The sequence below is a fragment of the Dermacentor albipictus genome, chromosome 6, assembly GCF_038994185.2.
Source record: "Dermacentor albipictus isolate Rhodes 1998 colony chromosome 6, USDA_Dalb.pri_finalv2, whole genome shotgun sequence".
In the NCBI taxonomy this organism is placed as follows: domain Eukaryota; kingdom Metazoa; phylum Arthropoda; class Arachnida; order Ixodida; family Ixodidae; genus Dermacentor; species Dermacentor albipictus.
Window position 1 is genome coordinate 33,242,784 of NC_091826.1, and position 26,732 is coordinate 33,269,515.

The window sequence follows — 26,732 nt, forward strand, 5'->3', positions numbered from 1 at the left end:
GGACTGGCAGATGGATATCAATCTAAAAAAGTCCGTTTTATTATCTATACCCAGAAAAAAAAACATACATCAGCCTTCCAGTACACCCTTAACATTCCTCTTGCATCTGCTCATGAGCATAAGTACCTTGGTGTGACACTAACATCTGACTTCAGGTGGGATTCTCACGTTAACAATATCACATCAACCCAAATAAGACAGCTATTCTTCATTAACAGACGCCCTAAACTAGCACCATCTGAAACAAACTTACTCGCATATAAAACACTTATAAGACCGGTTCTAGAGTACTCCAACACCGTTTGGTCCCCGTTTAAAACAAGCTGATTAAAAAACTTGAAGGGGTACAGCGAAAAGCGCTGAGAAACATATATAATAAACATTGCATCACAGACTCACCAACAGCATTGCTGAAACGGGCAGAACTTGTAACCATGGATAACAGAGCTAAGCTTGCTAGACTAAACATCATGTATCAGTTAATACACAATCAACTCCAACTGCCTATTATGAAAAACATATCAACATCCTCAAATAGATTAACTCGTCATAAACTCACACACACATTAAGCGAATTTTCATTCCACACTGATATTTTCAAATACTAATTTTTTCCAAGGGTCACACGCGAATGGAATAATCTTAATACAGGTATCATTGACAGCTCATCCTTAGATACGTTTGGTACCCTGATTGCAGATCAACTATACGTATCGCAGAAATAATTATTCTCATTATTTACGTAGTTCTTTGTTGCCTTGTTAATTTAATGGTGTTTGTGCTTGAACATAATTAGGGCAATGATGCAATATATTTCCTTTCGTGTTGGCATTATTGTAAGCTTGATTGTTGCGTGACTTTTATTACCTCAATACTGACCCGGTAACTGGTTTCTGCAACTGTAATTATTGTTGTCATATCCTCCTCGTTCTTGTTATTCTCTTGTACAATAGCGTAATCAAATTGTTATGTGCCCAAATTCTTTATTGTATAAGATTTAGTATGTAACACCTTATACCATATTCCTATGTATCACATACAGCCCTTCCTGTTACAATATCTGATGGGATTCACATTATCAATAAATGAAAAATGAAAAATATCGCGGCCTAGGCAAATCTAGGCCAATCGCGTGAGACGAAATCGAACGTCGGCTTTTCGAACGTGTAGAAGATAGCGGCCCAGGTAAACATTACGGTTACATATGCTCCAGTTCACGGGAAGCGAGTGAAGTACTCGGGCATCTTTGAATCCTATCGCGTTCCACTTTTAAGTGCGAAGCTTTTTTAAAAGTCCTTCAAAATTTTTATCGAGTCACGGACGCGGACGCATAGGGCGCGGTCACGAACGCAACAAATCAGCCGTTCCTCCTTTCTCTTTTCCTTTTTTTTCCCGTTGCGCATTCTCCTGGCCAATCTTCGTTCTTTATTTCTTTTTACGAACGCCCCGTTCACTAGAAAAAAGAAACGCTTAGCAGAAAAGGCGCAGCGAAGACGAAAATGAACCCGTGATTTCCGGTACATAAGCGCAGTCGTGAACGTCGAAGCCGCCACAGCGCCAATCGCGAATGGGGCACCTGGCGGCGGCACTCAGTTGTCGCCGTCGCGCAAGGAGAAAGCGCGGAAAGATGCGTGCTTGCCGTAACGGAGGGACGCGCATGCGCGGAAGTGTAAGTCTCGACAGCATGAGTGCACCGCCAGAAGGCGCCGAGGGCCGTTTCACCGTAGTGTTCCTGTATATGCTGCCGCAGTGAGCAGAGTTGCGCGTAGGTCCGCCACCTTGCCTGAGAAGCAACCAAGTCTATGCGGCGAAGCCGCACTCCGTTTTTGCAGGTGACATGCCTAGCGTATCGTCGATCGACCGTGGGCGCTTTTGCATCGCTTGCGCACCGCTTTTCCGCCTAATCGCAAACAAAGCGCATCGAAACAGCTGACTGGATTGGACTGCGAAGAAAAAGGCGCTGCCCTTTTTTAGCGCGCGGCGTAAGATGCAGCACGTATATTAGTTTTTTTTTTGAGTTGCATTCACCTGTGCACTTTCTCCGCCCTAATAACGTATCGGCACTCGCGTATCTAGAATAGATTGTGTATTCTATATACGCCGATCAGATGCAGCATTCGTGAACCGCGACGGCAACGATTAGATCGCACCGAATAAACTTAGGGAATATGGTGATGTTATTATATACATTCCGGAAATCCTACAAAATTTTCGTGCGAGAAAGCTACTTCCCAAGGTAGTATAAGGTTCGAAATAACATAGCGTATTAAAAACTGGACAAACTTTAGTAACTGAGATAAACAATCAGATACTTTAATAACTTTCCTTCGCTTGAATACTACTTGGCACTCAGGTTTTGTTTCAACAGAGATAAATACGCTCCTAAGAGCAGTGCAGTGCTCTTTTAGCATGTAAACAGTAACAAAAAGTACCGAGCCGCAACTACCTCTTTCTTTGGCAATAAAATCACAATGCGAATTCCAGAGAAAACAAACAAACACTAGTATATGCGCGTGCTAATTTTTTGATATAGCGAGCTTTATCAAGTGGTGCTCTTTTACAAAAAGAACTGTACTAAATCTAATGAGGCTCATACTTGCTTATGTGCCATAGCTCTCAACATGTAGCCAGTCTAAAATATTACTGGTGAATCAATGACCAACCATTGCTATTTCGACTCTGGTACCCCATTAGATCTTGTGTAGGAACATATCCATCTACCGCAAGCAATGGATATCAGCTACACCTTCAAGTGTGATTTCATTATGCGCCTTTTCACTGCAGGGATTCCAAAAGTAGCCTTCTGTGGGAGTGTAGCGAAAGTTTTTCTCACAGGATTGACGTAGCTACATTATAGGGAATAATTCAAAACAAAGTTCGGCCCTTGCCGTATGTTAAATGACGACATTCATTCCTCTTGCATCCTGGTTCACATAAGCTGTAGTAGATTAAATATCTTTACTCAGTAGTAACCTCTTTCATTTTCAGAAACAACCCAAGCAGTGCATAATCATGAAAACGTGAGCTGGCTTTTTTACGACACTTCTGTGAAAGCAGTGTGGTGCATCACATGCAGACAACTGGTAATTCCAGCTAAATATTCTATATAACTCTACGTGCTTCCATTATTTAAAGAACAATCCAGACTTGCAGCAGCTTTTAATATTCCAGCTGTGAATTTTTTAGCACAGCCCAAAAAGCACGTAGCTGTTAGTCAATCAATTTCATCTCATACACACTTGACGCAATAGGCAGTTCACTGAAAATTTGTTTGTTCAGGTGTCTTTACCTGAACACCCTTCACTAGTTTTACAAAGGAAGAAAAACAATTACTGCAGTAAGGTGTCACGAGGCAGGCCGACGAAACAAACGTGAGATGCGCTGCGCACGTTGCGTTGTTGCTACGCAGCTAGCACGCACGTGGACAGCGAACGGCAAGATCGGCCGGATTGGATTTGAATTTGACTGGCGATAACTTATGTCAATCCAGTTCGCTGCAGCGGCGGCGTCGGGAAATACAAAAATTGGCCCGAACATCTGCTTCTCCGCAATGCACGGTTGCTTGGCTACCACGTGATGACGTTCCGCCAATAGAGGCGCTAGCGGCGTGATAAAACAGACGCGCAACTCTGCTACCTGCGGTAGTACATACAGTAACTCTAGTTTCATCTAGTTTCACCATAGCGTTCCTGTATATGCTGCCGCAGTGAGCAGAGTTGCGCATAACACTTGCGACGCCGCTCGCATCGCTATTCGCCGAACGCTATCACGTGGCGCAATATAAGGTCAAATGTTCAACCGCTCCGGAGCAAAGCCAACTTTACGGGCACGGCGCAGACTCGTTTCCGTCAGTGCCATCGAAATTGCAATCAGCGGACCGTCGAACGTTCGTTGCAGCAAGCGGCTGCGGGTTGTATATACGGTATCCGACGATATTAGGTCATCGACTTTGGGGAAGTGGTGCGAAACATAGCATTTTGACGCTTGAATTCCAGCATGACGGGGTGCACTGCACCAAACTGCACAAACCGCACGGAAGGTCCCAAAACTTTTCACACGGTGCCATGCGGACGGACGAGACAGGCGGGATACGAAAGGGGTCCAGAATATGCGAGTTGCGTTCGCCTTGTTTACAGGGATGAGCTCGGCTTGCTTACATCGAAGCAGCATTTATCTCGAGTAACACTCCTGTACACGCTGAAATGGGTACGCCTGGCGGGAGATCTTGTTCACTTGTGCAATTTTCGGTGCATATTTACAGCGCGACACAGACGCGAGACAAAGCGGTGACGCCCCGTCTGTGTCACGCTGCACATATACGCAAAGAATTTTAACTTACCAACTCGCCCAATTCGCTGTGTTGCTAGTACGATTGTTCTGACTATGCGTGTCTACAACAGGTAGTTCTAAACAGAATAAATGCTAGCAGATACAATTTGCCCGCTGCACTATGGTTTTTCTCTACTCGGTTCTTTTTTTTTTCCTTTTTGTCGGCGTTCTGATTTGTCATGTAAGGTCGATTGATGTACTGGTATCGTTATTTTTTTAGTAAGCGAAAACATCGTGCGCTCCCGCTGATGAGACAGCTGTGATAGCTTCTGCATTTACCGCCCATAATCTGATGCTTGTTCGATCAGCCTTAGTCGACGTGAGGAATGTGAAACTATTTTTGCGCGTTTAATAAGCGCTCTATTATAGTGAATTAACCTGAGTAGCATGAAGACGTAAAGAAACATGTGTTGTCATCTTACAGTCTGCCATGTGTGAATAATTACTTTGCAAGTTTGCCATCTCATGTGATTAGTGCAATAAAAATAACCTGTTGTTACCCTTGATAACTTGTTGCCTTTCCTATGGCTTCGAATTCTCCTCCCCGAGGCTCCACGGAACAGCACTCATCCCCTGCTGCCATCAGCCATTGCTCAACCATTCCCTTGTGCGAAATCAATTACATCTAGAAGCTCGTGCATCTTGAATCTTTTTCCACTTGCAGATTCGCTGCTACGAAGCAGCTGTTAAGTTTGCGGTATGAATCGTAAAAATAAGCTTTTCACAAAATCAGCGCATTTCAACAATTGAAATGCGTTTAAATGTGTGTGTGTACCACATATATCGATGACGCACGTACAGCAGCTGTGAACGCCGGTTAGTGATGAATGACGGTCACGGTCAACGGTCACTGACATAACTGCAGCAACGATAGTTCTCTTGGCGACGAGCATTATTCGTGTGATTTCGACAGCCAAAATGTGCTCACCTAATTGCCCACCACACGTGTGTGAAGTTTTCGTTAAACACCATTCAAAAAATTTCTTGCCTTGCGTCCTCCGCGACAAAACTTCATATTCATGCTGAAAAACATTGCGCCGCTTTTTGTTGCAAGCTAATGCGCGTTTGCACGCGAACTTTTGAGCTGTTCGAGCAATGGGCGTAGTCATTGTTTTATTTCGAGGGATCGAGAGGGGTCCTACTCCTTATATGTACGTTGACGCGTGTGTCTGTATGTGTGCGGGCATATATGTACATACAAACTGAAAATTTCGGGGGTTTGGCATCCCTCCGGCTACGCCGATCGTTCGACCTTAGCCTGCATTAAAAAGCGTCATCTTGCTTGCGAACACTTGCCGCACGTAGTTCGCGACAAGCAGACAAAAAAGAAAACGGAACACCGCGCGGCATTTGCCTCCTGCGCGCGCGAGGAGTGGCTTCACTGCAGACACGGAACATAACCGCGGACCCATGCGCAACTCTGCTCCCTGCATGCGGCAGCATATACAGGGACACTATTTCGCCACGCGCTTGCATGGCCCCTAATATGTTGTCGCCGAGTGTGCGTGACAAGGAAAGAAGCCCAGCGCATATGCATCCGCTGCTGCGGAACCGGCGGTGGATGTATGGAACGGCTGTCGCCGACGATAACGATGCCCTGGCCGCGTTGCGAAGGCAATAGGTGCGATAAGTGTTCCCCATTCTACGCGATGGTGCGCGCAGGGCTCATTCTATCTCTCGTTGACGCTACTCTAGCCAACGTATGTGAGCCCACTCAGTAGCGATAAGCTCGGAGGAAAAAGCACCGCGCTCTTGCGCTCTCGGTTAAGCGTACGATTCGTGCCTGAAGACGACGCCATGCCGGATCACGGACGAGGACGGGTGCACCGTTTTCGCGACCACGTCATCGCCGGCGTCAACTGGCGACCGACGCGGCTCTTCGACGAGGTGCCGAATGCACGTGTCTGCAGCCTCTGCCGGATGATCCCAAAACGGACGGTGCTGTTGCCGTGCGGTCACGCTCTGTGCCAATCTTGCCACGCAGGCAGTGTCGAAGGGACCGTTGGGCGGTGTCCGTTGGATCGAGAGCCATTCGAAGAAGCGGAGTGCGTCGGTTATGAATTCCCTGCCAGGAAAGCGAACGCCGTGAAGGTGAGGAGCAAAGAAACAATTTCTGTCACTTTTTGATGGGGGCGGGGGGAGGGAGAGGCAAATTATGCATTAGTATTGGCATAATTACGCTAAGGCATATCTGCAAGTTTAAAATTAGAGTGCCCCTTTTCAGCATCACCATCATCAGCCTGGTTACGCCCACTGCAGGGCAGACGCCTCTGCCATACTTCCCCAATTACACTGGTCATGTACTAATTGTGGCCATGTTGTTCCTGCAAACTTCTTAATCTCATCCGCCCACCTAACTTTTTGCCGCCCTCTGCTACGCTTTCCTTCCCTTGGAATCCATTCCGTAACGCTTAATGACCATCGGTTATCTTTCTTCCTACGTGTCCTTCCCATGCCCATTTCTTTTTCTTGATTTCAACCAAGATATCACTAACTCGCGTTTGTTCCCTCACCCAATCCGCTCTTTTCTTATCCCTTAACGTTACACCTATCATTCTTCTTTCCATAGCTCGTTGCGTCGTCCTCAATTTAAGTAGAACCCTTTTCGTAAGCCTCCAGGTTTCTGCCCCGTACGTGAGTATTGGTAAGACACAGATGTTGTAAAGTTTCCTCTTGAGGGATAATGGCAACCTGCTGCTCATGATCTGAGAATGCCTGCCAAACGCACCCCGGCCCATTCTTATTCTTCTGGTTATTTCAGTCTCATGATCCGGATCTGTCGTCACTACCTGTCCTAAGTAGATGTATTCCCTTACCACTTCCAGTGCCTCGCTACCTATCGTAAACTGCTGTTCTCTTCCGAGACTGTTAAACATTACAAAAGTTTTCTGCAGATTAATTTTTAGACCCGCCCTTCGGCTTTGCCTCTCCAGGTCAGTGAGCATGCATTGCAGTTGGTCCCCTGAGTTACTAAGCAAGGCAATATCATCAGCGAATCGCAAGTTACCAAGGTATTCTCCATTAACTGTTATCCGCAATTATTCCCAATCCAGATCTCTGAATACCTCCTGTAACCACGCTATGAATAGCATTGGAGAGATCGTATCTCCGTGCCTGACACCTTTCTTTATTGGGATTTTGTTGCTTTCTTTATGGAATACTACGGTGGCTGTGGAGCCGCTATATATATCTTTCAGTATTTTTACATACAGCTCGTCGGCAGCCTGATTCCGCAATGCCTCCATGACTGCTGAGGTTTCGACTGAATCAAACGCTTTCTCGTAATCAATGAAAGCTATATATAAAGGTTGGTTATATTCCGCACACTTTTTCCATCACCTGATTGATAGTGTGAATATGGTCTATTGTTGTGTAGCCTTTACGGAATCCTGCCTGGTCCTTTGGTTGACGGAAGTCTAAGGTGTTCCTGATTCTATTTGCTATTAACTTAGTAAATACTTTGTAGGGTACGCACAGTAAGCTGATCGGTCTAAAATTTTCAAGTCTTTGGCGTCCACTTTCTTATGGATTAGGATTATATTAGAGTCTTTCCAAGACTCCGGTAAGCTCGAAGTCATGAGGCATTGCGTATACAGGATGGCCAGCTTCTCTAGAACAATCTGCCCACCATCCTTCAACAAATCTCCAGTTACCGGATCCTCCTCAGCTGCCTTCCCCCTTTGCATAGCTCCCAAGGCGTTCTTTACTTCTTCCGGCGTTACTTGTGGGATTTCAAATTCATCTAGACTATTCTCTCTCACATTATCGTCGTGGGTGTTACTGGTACTGTATAAATCTCTATAGAACTCCTCAGCTACTTGAACTATCTCATCCATATTAGTAATGATACTGCCGGCTTTGTCTCTTAACGCATACATCTGATTGTTGCCAATTGCTAGTTTCTACTTCACTGCTTTTAGGTTTCTCCATTCTTGAGATCATGTTTAATTCTATCCATATTATACTTCCTTATGTCAGCTGTCTAACGCTTGCTGAATAACTTCGAAAGTTCTGCCAGTTCTATCCTAGCTCTAGGGTTAGAGGCTTTCATACATAGGCGTTTTTTGATCAGATCTTTCGTCTCCTGCGATAGCTTACTGGTATCCTGTCTAACGGAGTTACCACCGACTTCTATTGCACACTTCTTAATGATGCCCTCAAGATTGTCGTTCATTGCTTATACACTAGGGTCTTCTTCCTGAGTTAAATCCGAATACCTGTTCCGAATACTTGCTGAGCGCGTCCAAATCTTGTAGAATGCCAGGGTTAGCACAAAGTATGAAGTCAATTTCATTTCTAGTCTCGCCGTTCGGGCTCCTCCACGTCCACTTTCGCCTATCGCGCTTGCGGAAGAAGGTATTCATTATCCGCATACTATTCTGTTCCGCAAACTCTACTAATAACTCTCCCCTGCTACTCCTAGTGCCTATGCCATATTCTCCCACTGTCTTGTCTCCAGCCTGCTTCTTGCCTACCTTGGCATTGAAGTCGCCGATCAGTGTAGTCTATTTTGTTTTGACTTTACCCATAGACGATTCCACGTCTTCATAGAAGCTTTCGACTTCCTGGTCATCATGACTCGATGTAGGGGCGTAGACCTGTACAATCTTCATTTTGTACCTCTTATTAAGTTTCACAACAAGACCTGCCACCGACTCGTTAATGCTATAGAATTCCTGTATGTTCCCAGCTATATTCTTATTCCTCAGGAATCCGACTCCTAGTTCTCTTCTCTCCGCTAAGCACCGGTAGCACAGGACGTGCACGCTTTTTAGCACTATATAGGCTTCTTTTGGCCTCCTAACTTCACTAAGCCCTATTATATCCCATTTACTGCCCTCTAATTCCTCCAACAGCACTGCTAGGCTCGCCTCACTAGATAACGTTCTAGCGTTAAACGTTGCAAGGTTCATATTCCAATGGCGGCCTGTCCGGAGCCAGGGATTCTTAGCACCCTCTGCTGCGTCGCAGGTCTGACCATCGCCGTGGTCAGTTGCTTCGCCGCTCCTGGGGACTGAGGGCCGGGGTTTGATTGTTGTGTTCACATAGGAGGTTGTGGCCAAGTACTGCACCAGGGTGGCCAATCCTGCTCTGGTGAGGGAGTGCGTTACCGGTTCTGGTCACCGGGATCAGGCCACGCTCCAGGCCTTGTTTGTGCAATTTTATCAACACGCGGATTTTTTATTTTTTTATTCCGATGGAAAATTGCCGGCACCGAGATTCGAACCACGGACCTCTTTCACGCGGGGCGGGTGTTCTACCTCTACGCCACCACTGTTCTTGTTCCCACCTATAACATTAGCTTCTGCTTTCACCTTGTTCTCGTTTCCCTCATCATCACAATCTCACTGTAGGCTCATGTGAAATATTCTGTTGGAACTCGGTATTTACTTATTTCATACCGTACAGCTAAGAGAGAAATACCAAAAAAGCAAAACCTTGAAATGTGCGACGTCACACTGACTTTGGACTTGTCATTTCTGCGTTAAATTCAAAGGGAAACTGGTAATAAATAATCACTTCAGTGTCAATTCAGTAATAATTCAGGGCAAGCGAATGATAATGCAAGCGAAAAGCACATGGCAGTCTCCAATGCACAAGAATGTTGCTGTCTTTCGTAGATGAGTTTGGAGCTGGAAGAATAGTTGAGCAATGGGCGTATTTTTCCTCGATTCTCGCTTACCAAAGTTGCTTCTTGTGCGAGAGTAGCTGTCTTGCTATTTAGAATCATAATTAGGTGATTCACTTTAACCTAGTATTCGTGTTTGATGGATCTTCAATGTTGAGACAGCGACAGATACAGCTTGTTGAGCTTGAGCATATTTCCTTCCCAATAGAATCTAGCGATAACGGTGGTTCACACCGTTATTCATGTAAAGGTATGTTCTAAAAGTTAGGGACAGGTATAGAAGGCGCCCTAATTAAATATAGTTTGTCGGCCAAAAATTTTAATGTAGGTTATTTATACATTTTATTTTCTATTAAGGTGTACTGCTGGAACGAAGCGCACGGCTGCGAGTACACGGGCACCATGGACCGCATGCTGGAACACTACGAGAACGAGTGCACATTTCACACCGTGGAATGTTTGCGATGCGGCGAGGGAGTCCAGCACAGAGACCTGCCAACGCACTACGCGGCCGGATGCAGTGCCGGTGTTTCTACTGCGATCACAGAGTCCTCGCAACCTGCAGCAGTGACACTCGAAGACTTGAACGCTGCCCTTGAAGACGTGAAGGCGATGCTGGGATGCCTCAACCACGACCAGCTGCTGCCAGTGATTCAGAGTCAGTTGAATGAGCTTACGGAACAAGCCAGAAACCAGGAAGCCTGGTTCACTCGCGAGCTCGGAGCGTGCGAGCAGAATTTAAAGGCCGAGATGGAACAAATCACCGCCACGATTTCCTCGACCGTGTCGCAGCAGCGGACGTCTCAGCAAAATCCATTGGAAGAAGCCAGTACGTCGAGGTCGCTGTCGTCGCGCTCGGAACAAGAAGATGAGATACGTGGACAGTGTGAACACTCAGCCCACCTGGAACACTCGCGGCAAACTTCCCCGAAGCCTGATTCCAGCCGTGTCATTGCCCGTTGTGAGCCTTGGGACGGTGACGTTCGGCATTTGAACAGTGCGCTGTCGATACCTGCGCGCATTAAAAAAATTCCTACCGTGACATATCGTCTGACCCTAGCAAAATTTGAGGAAATCATTCAGTGGCAGGGAGACAGAAAACAGTTTGCCGAGGTTACGGTGCGGCACATGCAGGACACGCACTTTACCGTTGCCGTTTGGAAGTACGACGATTGTGCAGCTGACCTCGTTCTGAAGATCGAGTTTAACGGGATGACGGCGCACTCTAAGTGTTGGCCGCCTTTCTGGACAGTGAGCGCGGTGAATTCAGGAACACCCTTTGCACGTCCGTTGACTACCGGTGCCGAGCTTTGCTCCTGCAAGCGCGATGACCTCTCATTGCTGCACTTCCACCTCCGATTTACTGCAGACATTGCCTCGCTGAAAAAGAAGGGCTACCTCCGAGACGGAAAGATGGAGTTCCGTATCTGGCTCAGGAGTACAGGTGGGTTAGGTTGGATCAGAGGAGCACCCTAACCTTCGTCATCGCACAATGTGCACTGCACCGGAGAATCCTCCTCGCCGCTTCACAATATGCGTCACAGGAGCTTAACGAATTTTTTGATCTCCTTTCTCGCAATAAAGTGATCTCTGCGACATCTGTTTTTTGGAAATTTGCTATCCCTATTAACTGGCAACCTATTCTGTTCTGACTTTACTGGCCGTTCATTTTGTTTATTTCTTGGGCTAATACAGTTTTTGTTGCGAAACGTTGTGCCCCTCGCGCGGTTTCTGACCTTACGACGTTCACCCCGATTCTTTTCTCTCGATTATTGCCGTGCGGCTGGTAAAGCGATTGATTTCAATGCGACGTTCGTGTTTGATACTACGCTGGAGTACCGCGTTGTCCCGTGTCCCAAATACGCCTCCAATGTTTATGCGTCGCATCGCAATTATTTATTTATTTATTTATTTATTTATTTATTTATTTATTTATTTATTTATTTATTTATTTATTTTACCTTAATTCAATGCCCGAAGGCGTGAAAGAAGGGAATGCATCAAAATACATAGCATGTCCAGATAACAGGGTATAATAATATTTAAAAAAATTGAAAGTGCGGATTAACAAATGCATCCTTCAATAGTAGTTCTAAAAACAGACGTATCGGTTATGTTAACAATTGAGGTCGGCAGATGATTCCATTCGATGGTAGTATTAGGAATAAATGAACAAAAAAATAGGTTCGTGCGACACTGTGGAACGCTCAATTTATGGCGCTCGTCAGTACGCGATTATGTGTATGCAGGTTCGGACAAAACTGCACTTTTTAATTCCGGATTGTAATAATAAATCTTTTGAAGCAGTGATAAGTTTGCTAACTTCCTACAGGATGAGAGGAGAGGGAGGTTTAAACTAGCCTTCATAGATGTTAAGCTTGATGTCCGAAAATAGTTAGTAAGAATGAAACGTGCGCTACGATGTTGCATAGACTCTATTGCATTTGTTAAGTAATTCAAGCCGGGCTCCCATACAGAAGAGGCATATTCACGCTTAGGACGTATTAGTGTTTTTTATAGAAGTAGCTTTAAGTTAGCGGGTGCCATGGAGAAATTGCGACGGAGGTAACCAAGCGTACGGTTACCATTGTTAGTGATGTGGTTTATGTGTGTTTGCCAGGAAAAATTAGATGTTATGTGGACGCCTAACTATTTATGGGAACTGAACACTGTCCTCGAGTTAGCCAAGTGATGGTTGGATAGGTTAGAGGAAGCAGTATTGCGGGAAACCCTCATAAGTTCGCACTTCTGGCTGTTAAGTCGCATTTTCCAAGTGTCGCACCAGTTAGTTACCGTGTCTAGATCAGATTGTACCTTTAGTGTCAGAATTTCATGATATTACTCTGTAAATGACACAATTCGTCTCCAAATAACCTTATGGAGGACGCTACACACTTAGGCAAATCATTAATATAAATAATAATAAGCAAGGGTCCGAGAAGAGAACCTTGCGGCATCCCGGAAGTGACAGGACAAAGCGAAGAGTCAATTGTTAGCCAAGACAAATTGTGTTCTATTCAATAAGAAGCGTTCAATCCATGAGATAATATTACGGTCAATGTTGAGTGTATTTAATTTTAGACAATGTAATTCGTTAGAGACGAGATCAAATGCTTTAGAAAAGTCTATGAAGATGGTGTCAATGTGAAATCCATTATCCAACGCGGCACCGATTTGATGTTTAAATGAAATAAATTTAGTACCACAGGAAAACAATTTACGGAACCCATGCTGACGAGATGAACAAAACGAATTTTTTTCTAACAAGTTGACGAGATTAGAGTATATTATATGCTCTAGAATTTTGCATGGCACACTTGTTAGAGAAATCGGCCTGTAATTTAAAGGTGAATTCACGACTCCAGACTTAAATAATGGAACCACCTTGCCGACTTAATTCAATCGTGCTGATTACCAAAGGATTTTAGATTGCGAAAAGATGTTGCACAAAATTATGGATGAGTACACTCCGGTATTTTTCAAAAACTTAGAATTACTATCGTCTATTCCTGACGATGACGAGATCTGTAATTTACGAATCAAGTTCACGACACTATCGTAATCAATTAACAAGGGCTCGATCTGAGGAAAATTCATCTTAACAACTTTAGGTAGAGAAGCACAGGGCAACACGTTATGCAAAAGTTCGAGAACACTTCTTTGGGTGCAGAAGAACATTCTTCTTGCAGAACAGCACCATATATCTTTTTGGAACCCTTGACAGTTTTCCTAATTTTTTTAGTATTTTCAGTCAGCAGAGATGGAAGTGTATTCTAAAAGAAAACGCGTTTAGCTTCTTTGACTGTGTTTTTAAACAGTGAAGCAACCTGCTGATACGCACGCCAGCTATCAGTTGTGTTCCGCTTTCTTAGTTTGACGAAAGAGCCGCTTCTTCCTGTTCAAGATACGTTTTAGGGATGCATTAAACCACGCTGCTGGACGGTTACACCGGACAACTCGCAAGGGTATGCATTTTCGTACTAATTCATTAAATTTATTTTCAAAAACGACCAGTTCTGCTCAACGCTCCGAGTGTAAAAGTCCATTCGTCCATTTGTCCAAAGTCCATATGGACCATTTATCATCGTTAAGCTTTGCCGCAATCGCTTGAATCTCGGTTTTCTGTGCCTCGCCTTTCCATTCCGCCGTCCTCGAATGGTTGGGTCCTCGTGATCAGCTTCTGAAGCGTCACACTGCCTAGGAAGAGCCAATCGCGCCCACTGGTGACCCCCGGGGATCAATCCGCGACCCTTCAGAAACGATAAGTGAAGAGCAGGACACAGGAATGATTGCGCAATCACACTGCTTCAGTGCTTGGAAATTTGGGTGGCGTGTTCCACGTAATCCCGACAACGCCTCTCGCGTCCACTACTTCGTTTGGCGTCCAGTCTGAAGCCGCGGTTCTTTTCCTCTTTGTTTTAAACAGAGATTCGAGGCCCGTGTGCTCGTATATCGAATTCCCACAGAAGGCAATGCCGTAGAGGAAGAACACAGCATTATACTACTGCATGTTTTATTTTATTGTTGACAGAAATACTTTTTTTAAATCGCCTGTGGAGGTAGGCACAAATCTACTTATTGCGCTGAAGTACTCGGAGATGTATGCATTACTTGAACGGAAAACCAATGCGCATACTTCACTAATAACAAAATTGAATTGAATCAGTATTCAACTAATTACTTTAGCAGATATACTGCAACGCACGCACTGAAGCCAGCGATTTCACAAGGCTCGTCCGCTTCCGAAGAAATATTGAGAGTGGGACCAGGTTTGATGAAGGGAAAATCAGACATCCACCCATTCGTAGCAATTGCTACAAACGAAACCCATACGTGTTCCTTGAAAGAAAAGCCTCAGAGTTGAAGAAAAATTTGTCCTGGTCCGGGACTCGAACCCGGGACCACCGCCTTTCCGGGGCAACCGCTCTACCATCTGAACTAACGAGGCGGCTAGCAAATGGCAGGGCGAAGTCGAATTTGTCGACAACACACGAAGCAAAGGTAAGTGTTTGACGTAGTATTTCAGCCGAAATCCGCAAGCTGGAGAGAATTGATAAAGGGAAAATCAGTCATCCACCCTTGGATGTCTGATTTCCCTTTATCAATTATTTTTCTCCACCTAGCGGGTTTCCGCCGAACTACTAGGTCAAAGGACCACGTTTGAGACAAGCGCAGTCAAACTTGCGGTGAAAATGCACTGTTGTTGCGCTTCCTTTGTGTTTTAACGAAACGCCAATCCCGGCCGCGATGGCCGCATGTCGATGGGGGAGAAATGCGAGAACACCCGTGTACCGTGAACGCTTAAGTGCGCATTCCAAAAACCCCCGGTGGTCAAAGTTAATCTGCATTCCCTCACTACGGCGTGCCTCACAATCATATCATGGTTTCGGCACGCAAAACTCCCGAATTTGAACAAAAATCACACACACGCACAACAAAAAACGCCTTATACGCATTGAGGCTAGAATGTTGCTGCAGCACCGTTGGATGTCGTTGCAAACTTTCGGAACGCGAATCTCAAAACTGACGTCATACTTACAATTCGTTCCTAGTGAATATAGCCGTGCAATTCACTGGCTACACTTCCTAAATAAGAATTTGTGGTGTAAAGGGAGTAGCTTAAAACTAAAAAAAAATCTAAGTTGTTTTTATTTAGGTTGATTTTTTATGCAAATAATGTCTGCCTCTGACCCCAACTCAAAAAGTGGAATTGTGCAGCGTGCCATAAGTGATTTGTAAAGATTATGCTAACAACACAATTAAACATCCCGTATGTATCGCAAGCATTAAGGCTCTACCGGGTCGATGTTTGCTGTGAGGCGTCTGGACGCAGCTTCAGTAGATCCGGTATCACAGTAGGAGATACTTCAGAAAGGTTCCCCGGCCCTCCAACCTTACGGAACACTTTTTCTTATCCTCAGTATAATTTTGGTCACGTACTTCGAAAGATTTTTATGATCATACCAAACACAACCCTATCTCGACGCAATAAATTTATTCCTTGCCTAACTATCGTAAATATAGTTTGACGAGGGACGAATGTTTTTCTTTGCAAAGATATTGCTATTTGTACAAGATTCCTCAAATAACGTGCAAAACTACCGCAACACCGATGTTATCGGAGCAAACGTAACTGATGTAATAGCAAAAATAAAAATTAAATTATGGGGTTTTACGTGCCAGAACAACTTTCTGATTATGAGGCACGCCGTAGTGCGGACTCGCCGATTGGCCGAAAATGGCGTCATCTGAGCGGGCTCGCCCATTGGCCGAACGTGACGTGTCTTCGAGACACCGAAGGGCTTAAAAGACACAGACCGGGAGTAGCAAGAGAGCATTCCTAGAGCATTCCTTGATTAATCTCTTTCGAGCCTTCTTGCCACGGGCCGCAGCGTCCGAGTTGCTGCTGGCGCGTAATGACTTTAAGACTGCTAATTGACTCTCACTGTAAATAATGTAAATAAACCTCCCAAGTTTTCATCCTAAAGTCCTCCTCAACTCCTACAACACTGAACATAACGACGAGCACGTGCAGTCATTCCTGACAGAGCTGGTCCCCATTCAGTGATGTCTTACACGAATAGTAGACACATTTGTATTACAAATATTGATTGCCTAGTTTCACTTCAATTGGCAGTGAAGTTTCATGGCTGAAACATGGTCAGATGTGAAATGAACTGTGCCGCCGACTTTTGAAGAGTGAGAAGCTCAGACTTCTTACACTTTGTCCGCGTCTCTTCCACACGTCATCGCTTCCGCCCATGCAAATTCTCCTAAGAATAGCAGACGCTAAGGAGGTAAAAAGTACGACGCCATTTTTAAATGGTCGCATGACGACGATATTGTTTGCTTCCGCGATTGGTTGGCGGAGTAACAATCCCGCGCGATCCATGCGCCTCAGTTCTCAACTGCAGTTTTTTTAGTTGTACCCTACTATAGTGTACACCATCTACATAATACAACGTATCTGTTAGCATTAGGTAGCGTCAGTATATTAAGCACTAACACACGCTTGTACCTACATCAATTTACCCTCCCTACCGCCAATTCCCACGATTCGTACCATCAGCATGAATTTTTACGTGAATACGGTATATTATAAAGAGATTTCATGAAACATTTTTGTACCATTCTGAAAGTACGGATTATTTATATTAGCTAGCATAGTAGGTAATGGATTAAACAGGCGCTGACTGATAACTTGTCGCTGACTAACGTCGATCGTTTATCGTAGGTCTCATCTCTAGTGCGCAATGGAGGTGCGGCGCCCACAGCGCCACCTGGCAAAGCTTTTCGTCACTCGAGCATTGTGAGACGCCTGGTAGCTGCCAGGGCGCTGTTCCTCCTGCACAGCCGGAATGTCCTTGCGTGCTGCGTCTAGACAATACATCGTGACCGTGTGCAGTAAGAACACCGAGTTGTTGAAGCGCTACGCTAAAATCTTGCTATTGCTTTCAGTGCTTCACACGTGAGGCTAAACTACTAAACATTGTTATTCTTCTATTACAAGGATGTCTGTATCCTTAGTTTAAATGCGCCATTCGTACATCTGCTTTCTTCTTTCACCGATATCAGTTTACATGTGGGAGCTTTCTTCACGACGTGCAGTGTGCTAGCTGAACATGACAGATCATCCGTTTTCTCGTTGTGTCTCAGTTGTTTAGCAATTTCCAGTAGCGCGATGGCGTACGCTCGGTCACAAAATATTTCGGGACACGAGAGCGCCTGGCATACCCCTTTTGTGCGCATGCGCGCACCTGCCTCACTGCAAGCGTGCATCTTTCCGCGCTTCCTCCTTGCTCGCCGGCGATATCCGAGAGTGGCCGCGAGGTGGCTCTGCTACGAATGGCGCTGGTCAGTGGGTCGCCTCGCACTGGGCGCTCACGGGAAGACTACAAATGAAGCTGTGCAGTTTTGAAGTGAGGGAAGCTCGCAGTAAAATTGAGTATGAAGAACGTCTGAGGAATCTGGAAGAAAGTAAATGGGCTGGGAGAGTGTTCAGACATCTGTGCAGGAAAAACATTGATTCACAGTGGAGGAAAAGAACTAGGAAGCTTACCAGCAAGTATGTGGCTTGTAGGGTGGGCAACACAGCAACAAAGACGGTCAAGCGGAAAGGAAACCTGCCATGAGTAATTCCTTAAGAGGAAAAAACGAAATCAGGAAATAAATAAATTATGATAACTCAAAGGGCAGCTCATTACTTTTCGAAGCGAGATCGGGACGCCTTAGAACACGGACCTATAAAGCGAGATATGAGAAGGAACAAGAAGCATGTGCTTGCTGCGGTAAAGCTACGGAAACTAAAGAGCACGTTTTATCAGAACGTGAAGACGTCTACCCAGCGGGCGATTTAGGCACCACTTGCCTCCTTGAAGCCTTTGGGTTCAGCGGTAGCAGTGGAAAAGTAAACATGTTCGCGATAGGCATTAGCAAGAGGCGATTGGAGGATTGGTGGACGAAAAGTAGGGAAACGACAAAAAACGGAGGCATACAAAAGCCCAGTTAGCAATAGGTGATCAGAAAATTGGGGTGTGGGAGTTTACAGTCTTTATTTTTTCATTGTTTAACTTAAGTAGGAAATTAGGCAGTATAATAGCAAGCGCTTGGTGGCGCAACCCACCACCCCATTCCAAAGGGACGCTCATAACATCCATCCATCCATCCATCCATCCTGTGGCGGCTTCGACGGGCGCAACCATGCGAAGCCTGAGCTGGCACGCGCCGCTGCGGACGCTTTTAACGCGACAGCGTTAAGAGGAAGCTTTAGCTCGGGCGCTCCCATCTAAATACATGTAAAAGGAGAATACGTTTTTCTCGGTAACCGCTGCACCAAATGTGACGAGGTTTGTAGCATGTTAAACAAAAACTTAAAATTTAATGACTGTTGCTTTCAAATATTTCATTTAGCTTGTCAATTTCTTACTAAAAATGGGAAAATATGAACATTTTCAAGAAAGAAAACTATCAAGTTTGCAGCTCTGTAACTCAACAACGAGAAATGATAACACAATTCTGTGAATTGACTGTAATAGTACACCTCTAGCGGACAAAATTGATATGTTACACATGAATACAAAAAAAATTCAGTAATATGGAAATACAGCTTTTGCAGAACCCTTGTAGACGACGCAACAAATTCATGTAAGTTATAAAATGACATACCGAATTTGTCCACTTTCCCAGATCTAATGGCTGCCATTTACAGAACAGTGATATCTATTCTTGACGCAGAGCTTTGAATTTGTATACTTGGTGCTTCTATTTCTTTTCATGCTTTCGAATTTTTGAAAATCTTTTAAACAAAATACAGGACCTAAATCAAGATTCCACTTCCAACTGTCACTAGAATTTACTTTTCTCTCTCAAATGCAACAAATTTAATAATATTGACCCAGCGGTTACCTCACCAGAACGTTTTTGCGTTTTACAAGTATTTGAATAGGCCGCATCGGAGTTGGGCCAGAGCTAAAGCTTCCTCTTGAGAGGAAGCTTTACCTCGGGTGCTGCTATGTAAATACATGCAAAAGGAGAATTCGTTTTACTCGATTATTCGTTTTACTCGGCGACCACTGCACCGAATGTCGCGAGGTTTGTTGCATTTAAAAGAAAAACATAAGGTCCAGTGACTGTTGGTATCAAATTTTTCATCTAGGTCGTCAGTATTTTATTAAACATAGGCAAAAATCGAAAATTTTCTGAATACGAAACTATCGAGTTTACAGCTCTGCAATTCAGCAATCAAAAATGACATCACGATTCTATGAATTGAATCTAGTAGTACATCTAAGACGGACAAAATTGATATGTTACACATGAATCTTAAAAAATTTAGTAATACGAAAATGGAGCTTTGCAAAACCCTTGTACACAACGTAACAAATTCAGGTAGGATATAAAATGACACGTTGTATTTGCCCGCTTTCAATGATCTACTGGGTGCCGTTTACACAACCACGATATGTGTTCTTATGCAGATCTGTTCATTTGTAAACTTCGTGCTTCCATTTTCTTCAAACCTCCCAGTTCTTGAAATTTTCTTTCATCAAAACTTAACCCCTATATCGAAATTCCGCTTCCAACAGTCAGTAGAATTTAATTTTCGCAAATACAACAAATTTCATTTCAAATGCAACACATTTTATTTCAATAGATGCAAGGGTTATCTCAGAAAAACGTTTTTGCGTTCTACATGTATTTGATTAGGCCGCGTCGTAGTTAGACCCGAGCTACAGATTCCTCTTAAGGAGTCCGTGTCGCAGGAAGTGCAGCGTCCCCCATCGCATCAGCAAAAAGATTTCACAACCTCCTGTACCCAGGGCTTCTGTATGATGCAAGGCATTGACTGAACTGATTGAAGTCCTCAAGTTAAATACGCAGAAATATCGCAAACTACGACAAGAATAGAACCGACTGATTTGGTAGCTCTGGGATTATAATTTTACTGTACCAGAAAACGTAATTCTGCTAAACGAAAACTCAAACAAACAAACCCTTCACACACACAAACCAGCCGCGGCGTTCACAGACCGGCCGCGGTGTCCGCAATTTCACCGCCACAAGACTCGCCGTTCACCGCAAGCGTTTCCAGGTAAACATGAGGATTACACATGCTCCAGTTGCCGGGAAGCGTGAGGAGTAGTAAGGGATGTTTGAATGCTCTCGCATTCCACTGTTAGAGGCGAAGCTTAAGCCTCCTTGAAATTTTTTGTCGAGTCACGGACGCGGACGCATAGGCGGCAGGTCGCGAACGCAACAAGTCATCTGTTTTTCTTTTTCCGCCGTTGCGCCTTCTCGTGTCCAATCTTCGTCCTTTATGTCTATTTATGAACGGGGTGTTCTCTAGCAAGAAAGCGTGGCAGAAAAGGCGCTCTGTAGAAGGAGACAGCCAAGACGAGAATGAAAACTTGGGGCTGCGATCGGAGATCGTCGTTCGGCGCCTTCGTTCGGTCAACGGCGCGCGGGATTGGCCTACTCCGCGCCGACGTCGCCAGCCGCGTTGCGCGGCCACGTTTTTGGTGACGTCAACATGACGACACGCAAAATGACGACGTCACACGACAAGGTGCAACCAATCACGTTGTCTGCTAGGCGCCCAACCCGACGGGAGTTGGAAAGTTTGGAGCGATCATACGCTCGTTACGCGCGCGGCTTCGCATGGCGCGTCTGGTGGATTGGATTGGATCCAACCGGCGGCTGCGGCTGCAGGATAGCACATTCGGATCCAATCCATAGTTTTATTCGAGAAAATGGCGCATGCGTTGAGAAGTTAGGTTGTTGCGCTGGCGTTGCTCGAGGAGGAAGGAGAGCGGGTGGCGGTGCAAAACGCGTTTGAAGAAATGGCAGAACACGAATTCCGGCGTCGCTTTCGTTTCTCGAAACAAAAAGCGCGTTGGTTTTACAAAGAAATCGACCCCATCATCGGTGCCAGCAAGAAAATGGAATATTGTTGCTGATTTTTAAAAGGTGCGCCACTGTTCCCGTCGTTTCTTTCTTCTTTTTCTCTTCGCTGTGTGGGACACCACCAAGGGACGACGCAGAGAAACTAATAGTTATAAATTGTAGTATTCACACGTACTACTATTTGAAAACGTACTTAAGCTTGAAAAGAAAACGAAATACATTTTTTAGTTAAAGATTTCATTCATGGAAGACGACAAACATTTCGTCTTGTAGTAAACTGTGTGGAAGCAGACGGGAGACGAGGGCAGTAAACAAGCGGGGTGTTCACCGCTTGCCGATTGGCTGAATTCTCCGCCCCGTTCTAAGAAATTTTGCATACTGCCACTTTGTGATGTTGCAGCAACCGAACAGAACGCGTATCCAACAAAGATTTTAGACCGCGCCCTTGATTTGCCTTACGTGAACGAAGTCGTGCCCTTCCAAGCCGCCACACCGCCTATCGCAGGCGTGGCACATCTACCCAATTATCGCCGGCGCGCCAGGAGAGAGCGCAAAAACCTGCACGCTTTCCTCCACGGAGGAACGCGCATGCGCGCAGATGTCGGTCTCGACGACAGGGTTGCGACGCCAGGAGGCGAGGAGGTCCGTTTCGCCACGCGTTGCGGCTGAGCGCACGTGACAGCGGAACAAGCCCAGTAAATATGCATCCGCTGCTGCGGATGCGGCGGTAGATGTAAGGAAGGGCTGTCGCCGACGATAACGAAGCAATCGTTCCTCGCCGCGTTACGAAGTTCAAGGTGAGATAAGTGTTCCCCATTCTACGCGACAGTGCGTGCAGGGCTCATTTTATCTCTCGTTGACGCTTATCTGGCCAAACTGTCTGACACCACCCAGCAGCGATAAGCTCGGTAAAAGAAGCCACCGCGCTCTCGTGTGGGCGTAGCATTCGTGCCTGAAGACACCGCCATGCCGGATCACGGACGAGGACGGGTGCACCATTTTCGCGACCACGTCGTCGCCGGCGTCAACTGGCGACCGACGCGGTTCGTCGACGAGGTTCCCAGTTCACGTGTGTGCGGCCTCTGCCGCATGATCTCAAAACGGACGGTGCTGTTGCCGTGCGGTCACGCTCTGTGCCAATCTTGCCACGCAGCCAGTCTCGAAGGGGGCGTTGGCCAGTGTCCGTTGGATCGAGAGGCATTCGAAGAATCGGAGTGCGGGGGTTATGAATTCCCTACCAGGAAAGTAAACGCCGTGATGGTGAGCAAGAAAGAAAGAACTTCTGTCGCTTCTTCAATGAGGAGGGGCGGGGGAAAGGTTATCTATGCATTACTATTGGCGTAATTCCACTATGGCATATCTGTACGCCGAACCATAAGAGCGCCCTCTTTACTATTGCCGAACAGTAATACACTAATTCACCGTGATTAAATGTTCCTTTTTAACGTCTATCAAAACTTAAACAATAGAACAACACAAAGTCAGTTTAGGCTCATGTGAAATATTCCGTTGGAACCCAATATTCATTCATTTCTCAGTGCCACAGATAAAAGAGAAATACAAAAAGGCAATACTTTGAAATAAGCGACGTCACATTTACATTTTGGGGGTGTCGTTTCTGCGCTAAATTCAAAGACATCGGTGATAATAAATCGCGAGTCATAATTCAGTGATAATCACTTTCTACTCAAACAGTATGCTTCTTCTCTTTGAAGTTCACACAAAGCAACAGAAAAGGAATTTGCATACATTACAATATCACTAGTCATTCTTTTAAAAAATAGTAATGCTTATGAAAAAGTACAATTTCTGCAAATTTTTAAGACATTATTCCTCAAGCGGCACTACTCCCCCCACCCCTACCAACATATAATAGCTGTCTAGCCCCGTGAAGGCTGATAGCATTCATATGAGGTGCAAGCTAGCAAAAGAAAGGAAGATGGCGGTCTCCACTGCACAAGAATGCTGCTGTCCCCGCAGATGAGTTGAAGTATGGCATATTTTTGTCACCCATTCCTGCTTACGAAGCCTGCTTTTTCTGCAACAGTAGTTACGTTGCTATTTAAAAGCATAATTAGGTGATTCACCTTGACATAATGTTCATGTTTGACGCCCCTTTAATGTTAGGCAGCGACAAGTACTGCTGGTTGATATGGAGCATATTTACTTCCCCATGGAATCTCGCGTATACGTTAGTTCACACTGGAATTCATGTGAAGGTACGTTCTAAATATTAGGGGCAGGGATGGAACGCGCCTTTAGTAAAAAGTTTGTCTGGCGAAAATTCTAATGCATCTAATTTATTTTATTTCCTCTTAAGGTGTACTGCTGGAACGAAGCTCACGGCTGCGAGTACACGGGCACCATGGACCGCATGCTGGGGCACTACGAGAACGAGTGCACATTTCACACCGTGGAATGTTTGCGATGCGGCGAGGGAGTCCAGCACAAAGAACTGCCAACGCACTACGCGGCCGGATGCCCTGCCCGTGTTTCTGTCGCGATCACAGAGTCCTCGGAGCATACAGCACTGACCCTTGCTCACGTACATGCTGCCCTAGAAGACGTGAAGGCGAGGTTGGGATGCCTCAACCACGACCAGCTGCTGCCAGTGATTCAGAGTCAGTTGAATGAGCTGACAGAACAAGCCAGCAAACAGGAAGCCAGCTTTTCCGAGATCACTCGCGAGGTCAGAGCATGCGAGCGCAACTTAAAGGGCAAGATGGCTCAAATCGCCGCCACGATCTCACCGAACGTGTCGCACCAACGGACATCCCAGCAAAGTCCATTGCAAGAAGACAGCACGTGGAGGTCGCTGTCGTTGCGCTCGGGACAGGAGTTGATACTTCGAAAGTTGGAACACTTAGTCCACCTGGAACAATCGCGGAAAACTTCCCCGAAGCCTGATTCCAGCCGTGTCATTGCTCATTGTAAGGCTTTGGGCGGTAGGGTTCGGCATTTGACCAGTGCGCTGTCGACGCCAGCGTGCATCAAAACAATTCTGTGGGCAAGTTATAAGCTGACCCTGGAAAACTGTGAGGAAATCATTCAGTGGCAGGGAGACAGAAAACAGTTTGCCGAGATTACGGTGTGGCACACGAGGGACACGTACTTCACGATTGCCGTTTCAAAGAACGGCGCTACTCTTGCATCTCCCCTCGTTGTGGAGATCGAGTTTAACGGGACCGTGGTGGACTCCAAGTGTTGGCCGCCTGTCTGGAGTGTGTTCCCGGTGCATCCAGAAACAGTATTCAAGCTATGTCCGTTGACTCCCGGTCGCAAGCATTGTTTCTGCGAGCGTGATGATCCCTCATTGCTACACTTCCACCTCGAATTTACTAAAGACATTGCTTCGCTGGAAAATGACGGCTACCTCCGAGACGGAAAGATAGCGTTCGATATCTGGCTCAGCCATACAAATATGTACGGTGGGATCAGAGGAGCACCCTAACGTTCGTCGTCGCAGAATGTGCACTGCACCGAAGAATCCTCCTCGCCACTTCAGAAAATCTGTCACATGGGCTTAACGAATTTTTGATCTCCTTTGTTATAAATAAAGTGGGCTCTGCGAAATTTCTTCTTTTTTTAATTTGCTATCCTTTGTAACTGTCAACCTATTGTTTTCTTACTCTACTGGCCGTTCATTTTGTTTATTTCTTGTGCTAATACAGTTTTTTGTTGCGAAATCTTGTGCTCCTCGAGTGATTTTTTACCTTACGACGTTCGCCCCGATACTTTTCTCTCGATTATTGCCGTGCGGCTGTTAAAGCGATTGATTTCAAGGCGACGTTCGTGTTTGATACCACGCTATAGCACCACGCATTCTGCCGTGTCCGAAATGCACGCCCAATGTTAATGCATCGCATTTATTTATTTATTTATTTATTGTACCTTCAAGGCCCGAAGGCGTTGCAGAAGGGAGTGTAACAAAATACAGAGCATGTGCAGATAACAGGGTATAATAATAAAAAATTAGGAAGCGCGGATTAACGAAAGTATTCTTCAATAGTAGTTCTAAAAGCATATGTATCGGCTATGTTAACAATTTAGGCCGGCAGATCATACCATTCATTTATATTTTTAGGAATAAATGAATAAAAAAGATAGGTTCGTGCGACAGTGTGAAACGCTCAATTTATGGTGATGGTACGTCAGTACGAGATGATATGTATGCAGCTTCGGACAAAAGTTCACTTTTTAATTCCGGATTGCAATACTAAATTTTGTGCAGCAGTGATAAGCGTGCTAACTTCCTACGGGATGAGAAGAGAGGGAGGTTTAAAGTAGCCTTCATCGATGTTACGCTTGATGTTCGAGAATAATTAGTAAGAATGAAACGTGCGCTGCGATGTTGTATACCGTCTATTGCACTCGTTAAGTAACCCAAGCCACGGTCCCATACAGAAGAGGCATGTTCAAGCTTAGGACGTATTAGTGTTTTGTATAGAACTAGCCTTAAGTTAGCGGTTGCCGTAGAGAAATTGCGACGGAGGTAACCAAGCGTACGGTTAGCATTGTTAGTGATGAGGTTTATGTGTGTTTGCCAGGGAAAATTAGGTGGCGTGTTCCACGTCATCCAGACACCGCCTATCGCGTCCACAACTTCGTCTGGCGTCCCGTCTGAAGCCGCGGTTCTTTTCCTCTTTTTTTTTTAACAGAGAATCGAGGCCCTTCTGCTCGTATTTGAGCACCCACAGAAGGCAACGCTGTAGAGGAAGAACACGGAATTATACTACTGCGTGTTTTATTTTATTGTTGACAGAAATACATTTTTTTTAAATCGCCTGTGGAGGTCGGCAAAAATCTACTTATTGCGCTGAAGTACTCGGAGATGTATGCATTAGTTGAAAGGAAAGCCAATGCACACACCTAACTAATAACAAAATTGAACTGAATCAGTATCCAACTAATTACTTGAGCAGATATACTGCAACGCACGCACTCAATCCAGCGATTTCACAAGGCTCGACCGCTTCTGATGAAATGTCGAGAGTAGCACGAGGTTTGTGAAAAGCCCAGTCAACTTGCGGTGAAAATGTGCTCTTGTTCCGCATGCTTTGCTTTTTTTTTTAACGAAAGATTAATCCCGGCCACGGCGACCGCATTTCGATGGGGGAGAAATGCGAAAACACCTGTGCACCGTGAACGCTGATGCGCACGTTCAAAAAGGCCCCCGGTGGTCAAAATTAATCCGCAGTCCCTCACTACGGCGTGCCTCACAATCATATCGTGGTGTCGATGCGCAAAACGCCAGAATTTGAACAAAAATCACACATATACACAACAAAAAATGCCTTATACGCATTGAGGCTAGAATTCTGCTAGAAAGGTAAGCAGAAAGCGTTCGGGTGCGCCAGTCGAATTCCTCACT

The 26,732-nt window shown here is 45.3% G+C and overlaps 2 protein-coding genes across 2 annotated transcripts; both read left to right on the plus strand.

Moving 5' to 3' along the window:
- The first annotated feature begins 5,532 nt into the window (after window positions 1–5,532).
- Window positions 5,533–11,554, plus strand: LOC139060946 (uncharacterized). Its single transcript, XM_070540302.1, has 2 exons — window positions 5,533–6,420; window positions 10,316–11,554. Exons 1-2 carry the CDS (start codon window positions 6,127–6,129, stop codon window positions 11,432–11,434), a joined length of 1,413 nt encoding a protein of 470 aa, XP_070396403.1. The 5' UTR covers window positions 5,533–6,126; the 3' UTR covers window positions 11,435–11,554.
- Window positions 11,555–21,908: 10,354 nt separating this feature from the next.
- LOC139046823 (uncharacterized) lies at window positions 21,909–25,047 on the plus strand. Its single transcript, XM_070520734.1, has 2 exons — window positions 21,909–22,621; window positions 23,682–25,047. Exons 1-2 carry the CDS (start codon window positions 22,328–22,330, stop codon window positions 24,810–24,812), a joined length of 1,425 nt encoding a protein of 474 aa, XP_070376835.1. The 5' UTR covers window positions 21,909–22,327; the 3' UTR covers window positions 24,813–25,047.
- The last annotated feature ends 1,685 nt before the right edge of the window (window positions 25,048–26,732 follow it).

Excerpts from the sequence above, each read along its gene's own strand:
- LOC139046823 (XM_070520734.1), top strand. The coding sequence starts at position 22,328 with ATGCCGGATCACGGACGAGGACGGGTGCACCATTTTCGCGACCACGTC. Across the intron at positions 22,622-23,681 it reads GGAAAGTAAACGCCGTGATG|GTGTACTGCTGGAACGAAGC; the intron begins GTGAGCAAGAAA and ends TTTCCTCTTAAG.
- LOC139060946 (XM_070540302.1), top strand. The coding sequence starts at position 6,127 with ATGCCGGATCACGGACGAGGACGGGTGCACCGTTTTCGCGACCACGTC. Across the intron at positions 6,421-10,315 it reads GGAAAGCGAACGCCGTGAAG|GTGTACTGCTGGAACGAAGC; the intron begins GTGAGGAGCAAA and ends TTTTCTATTAAG.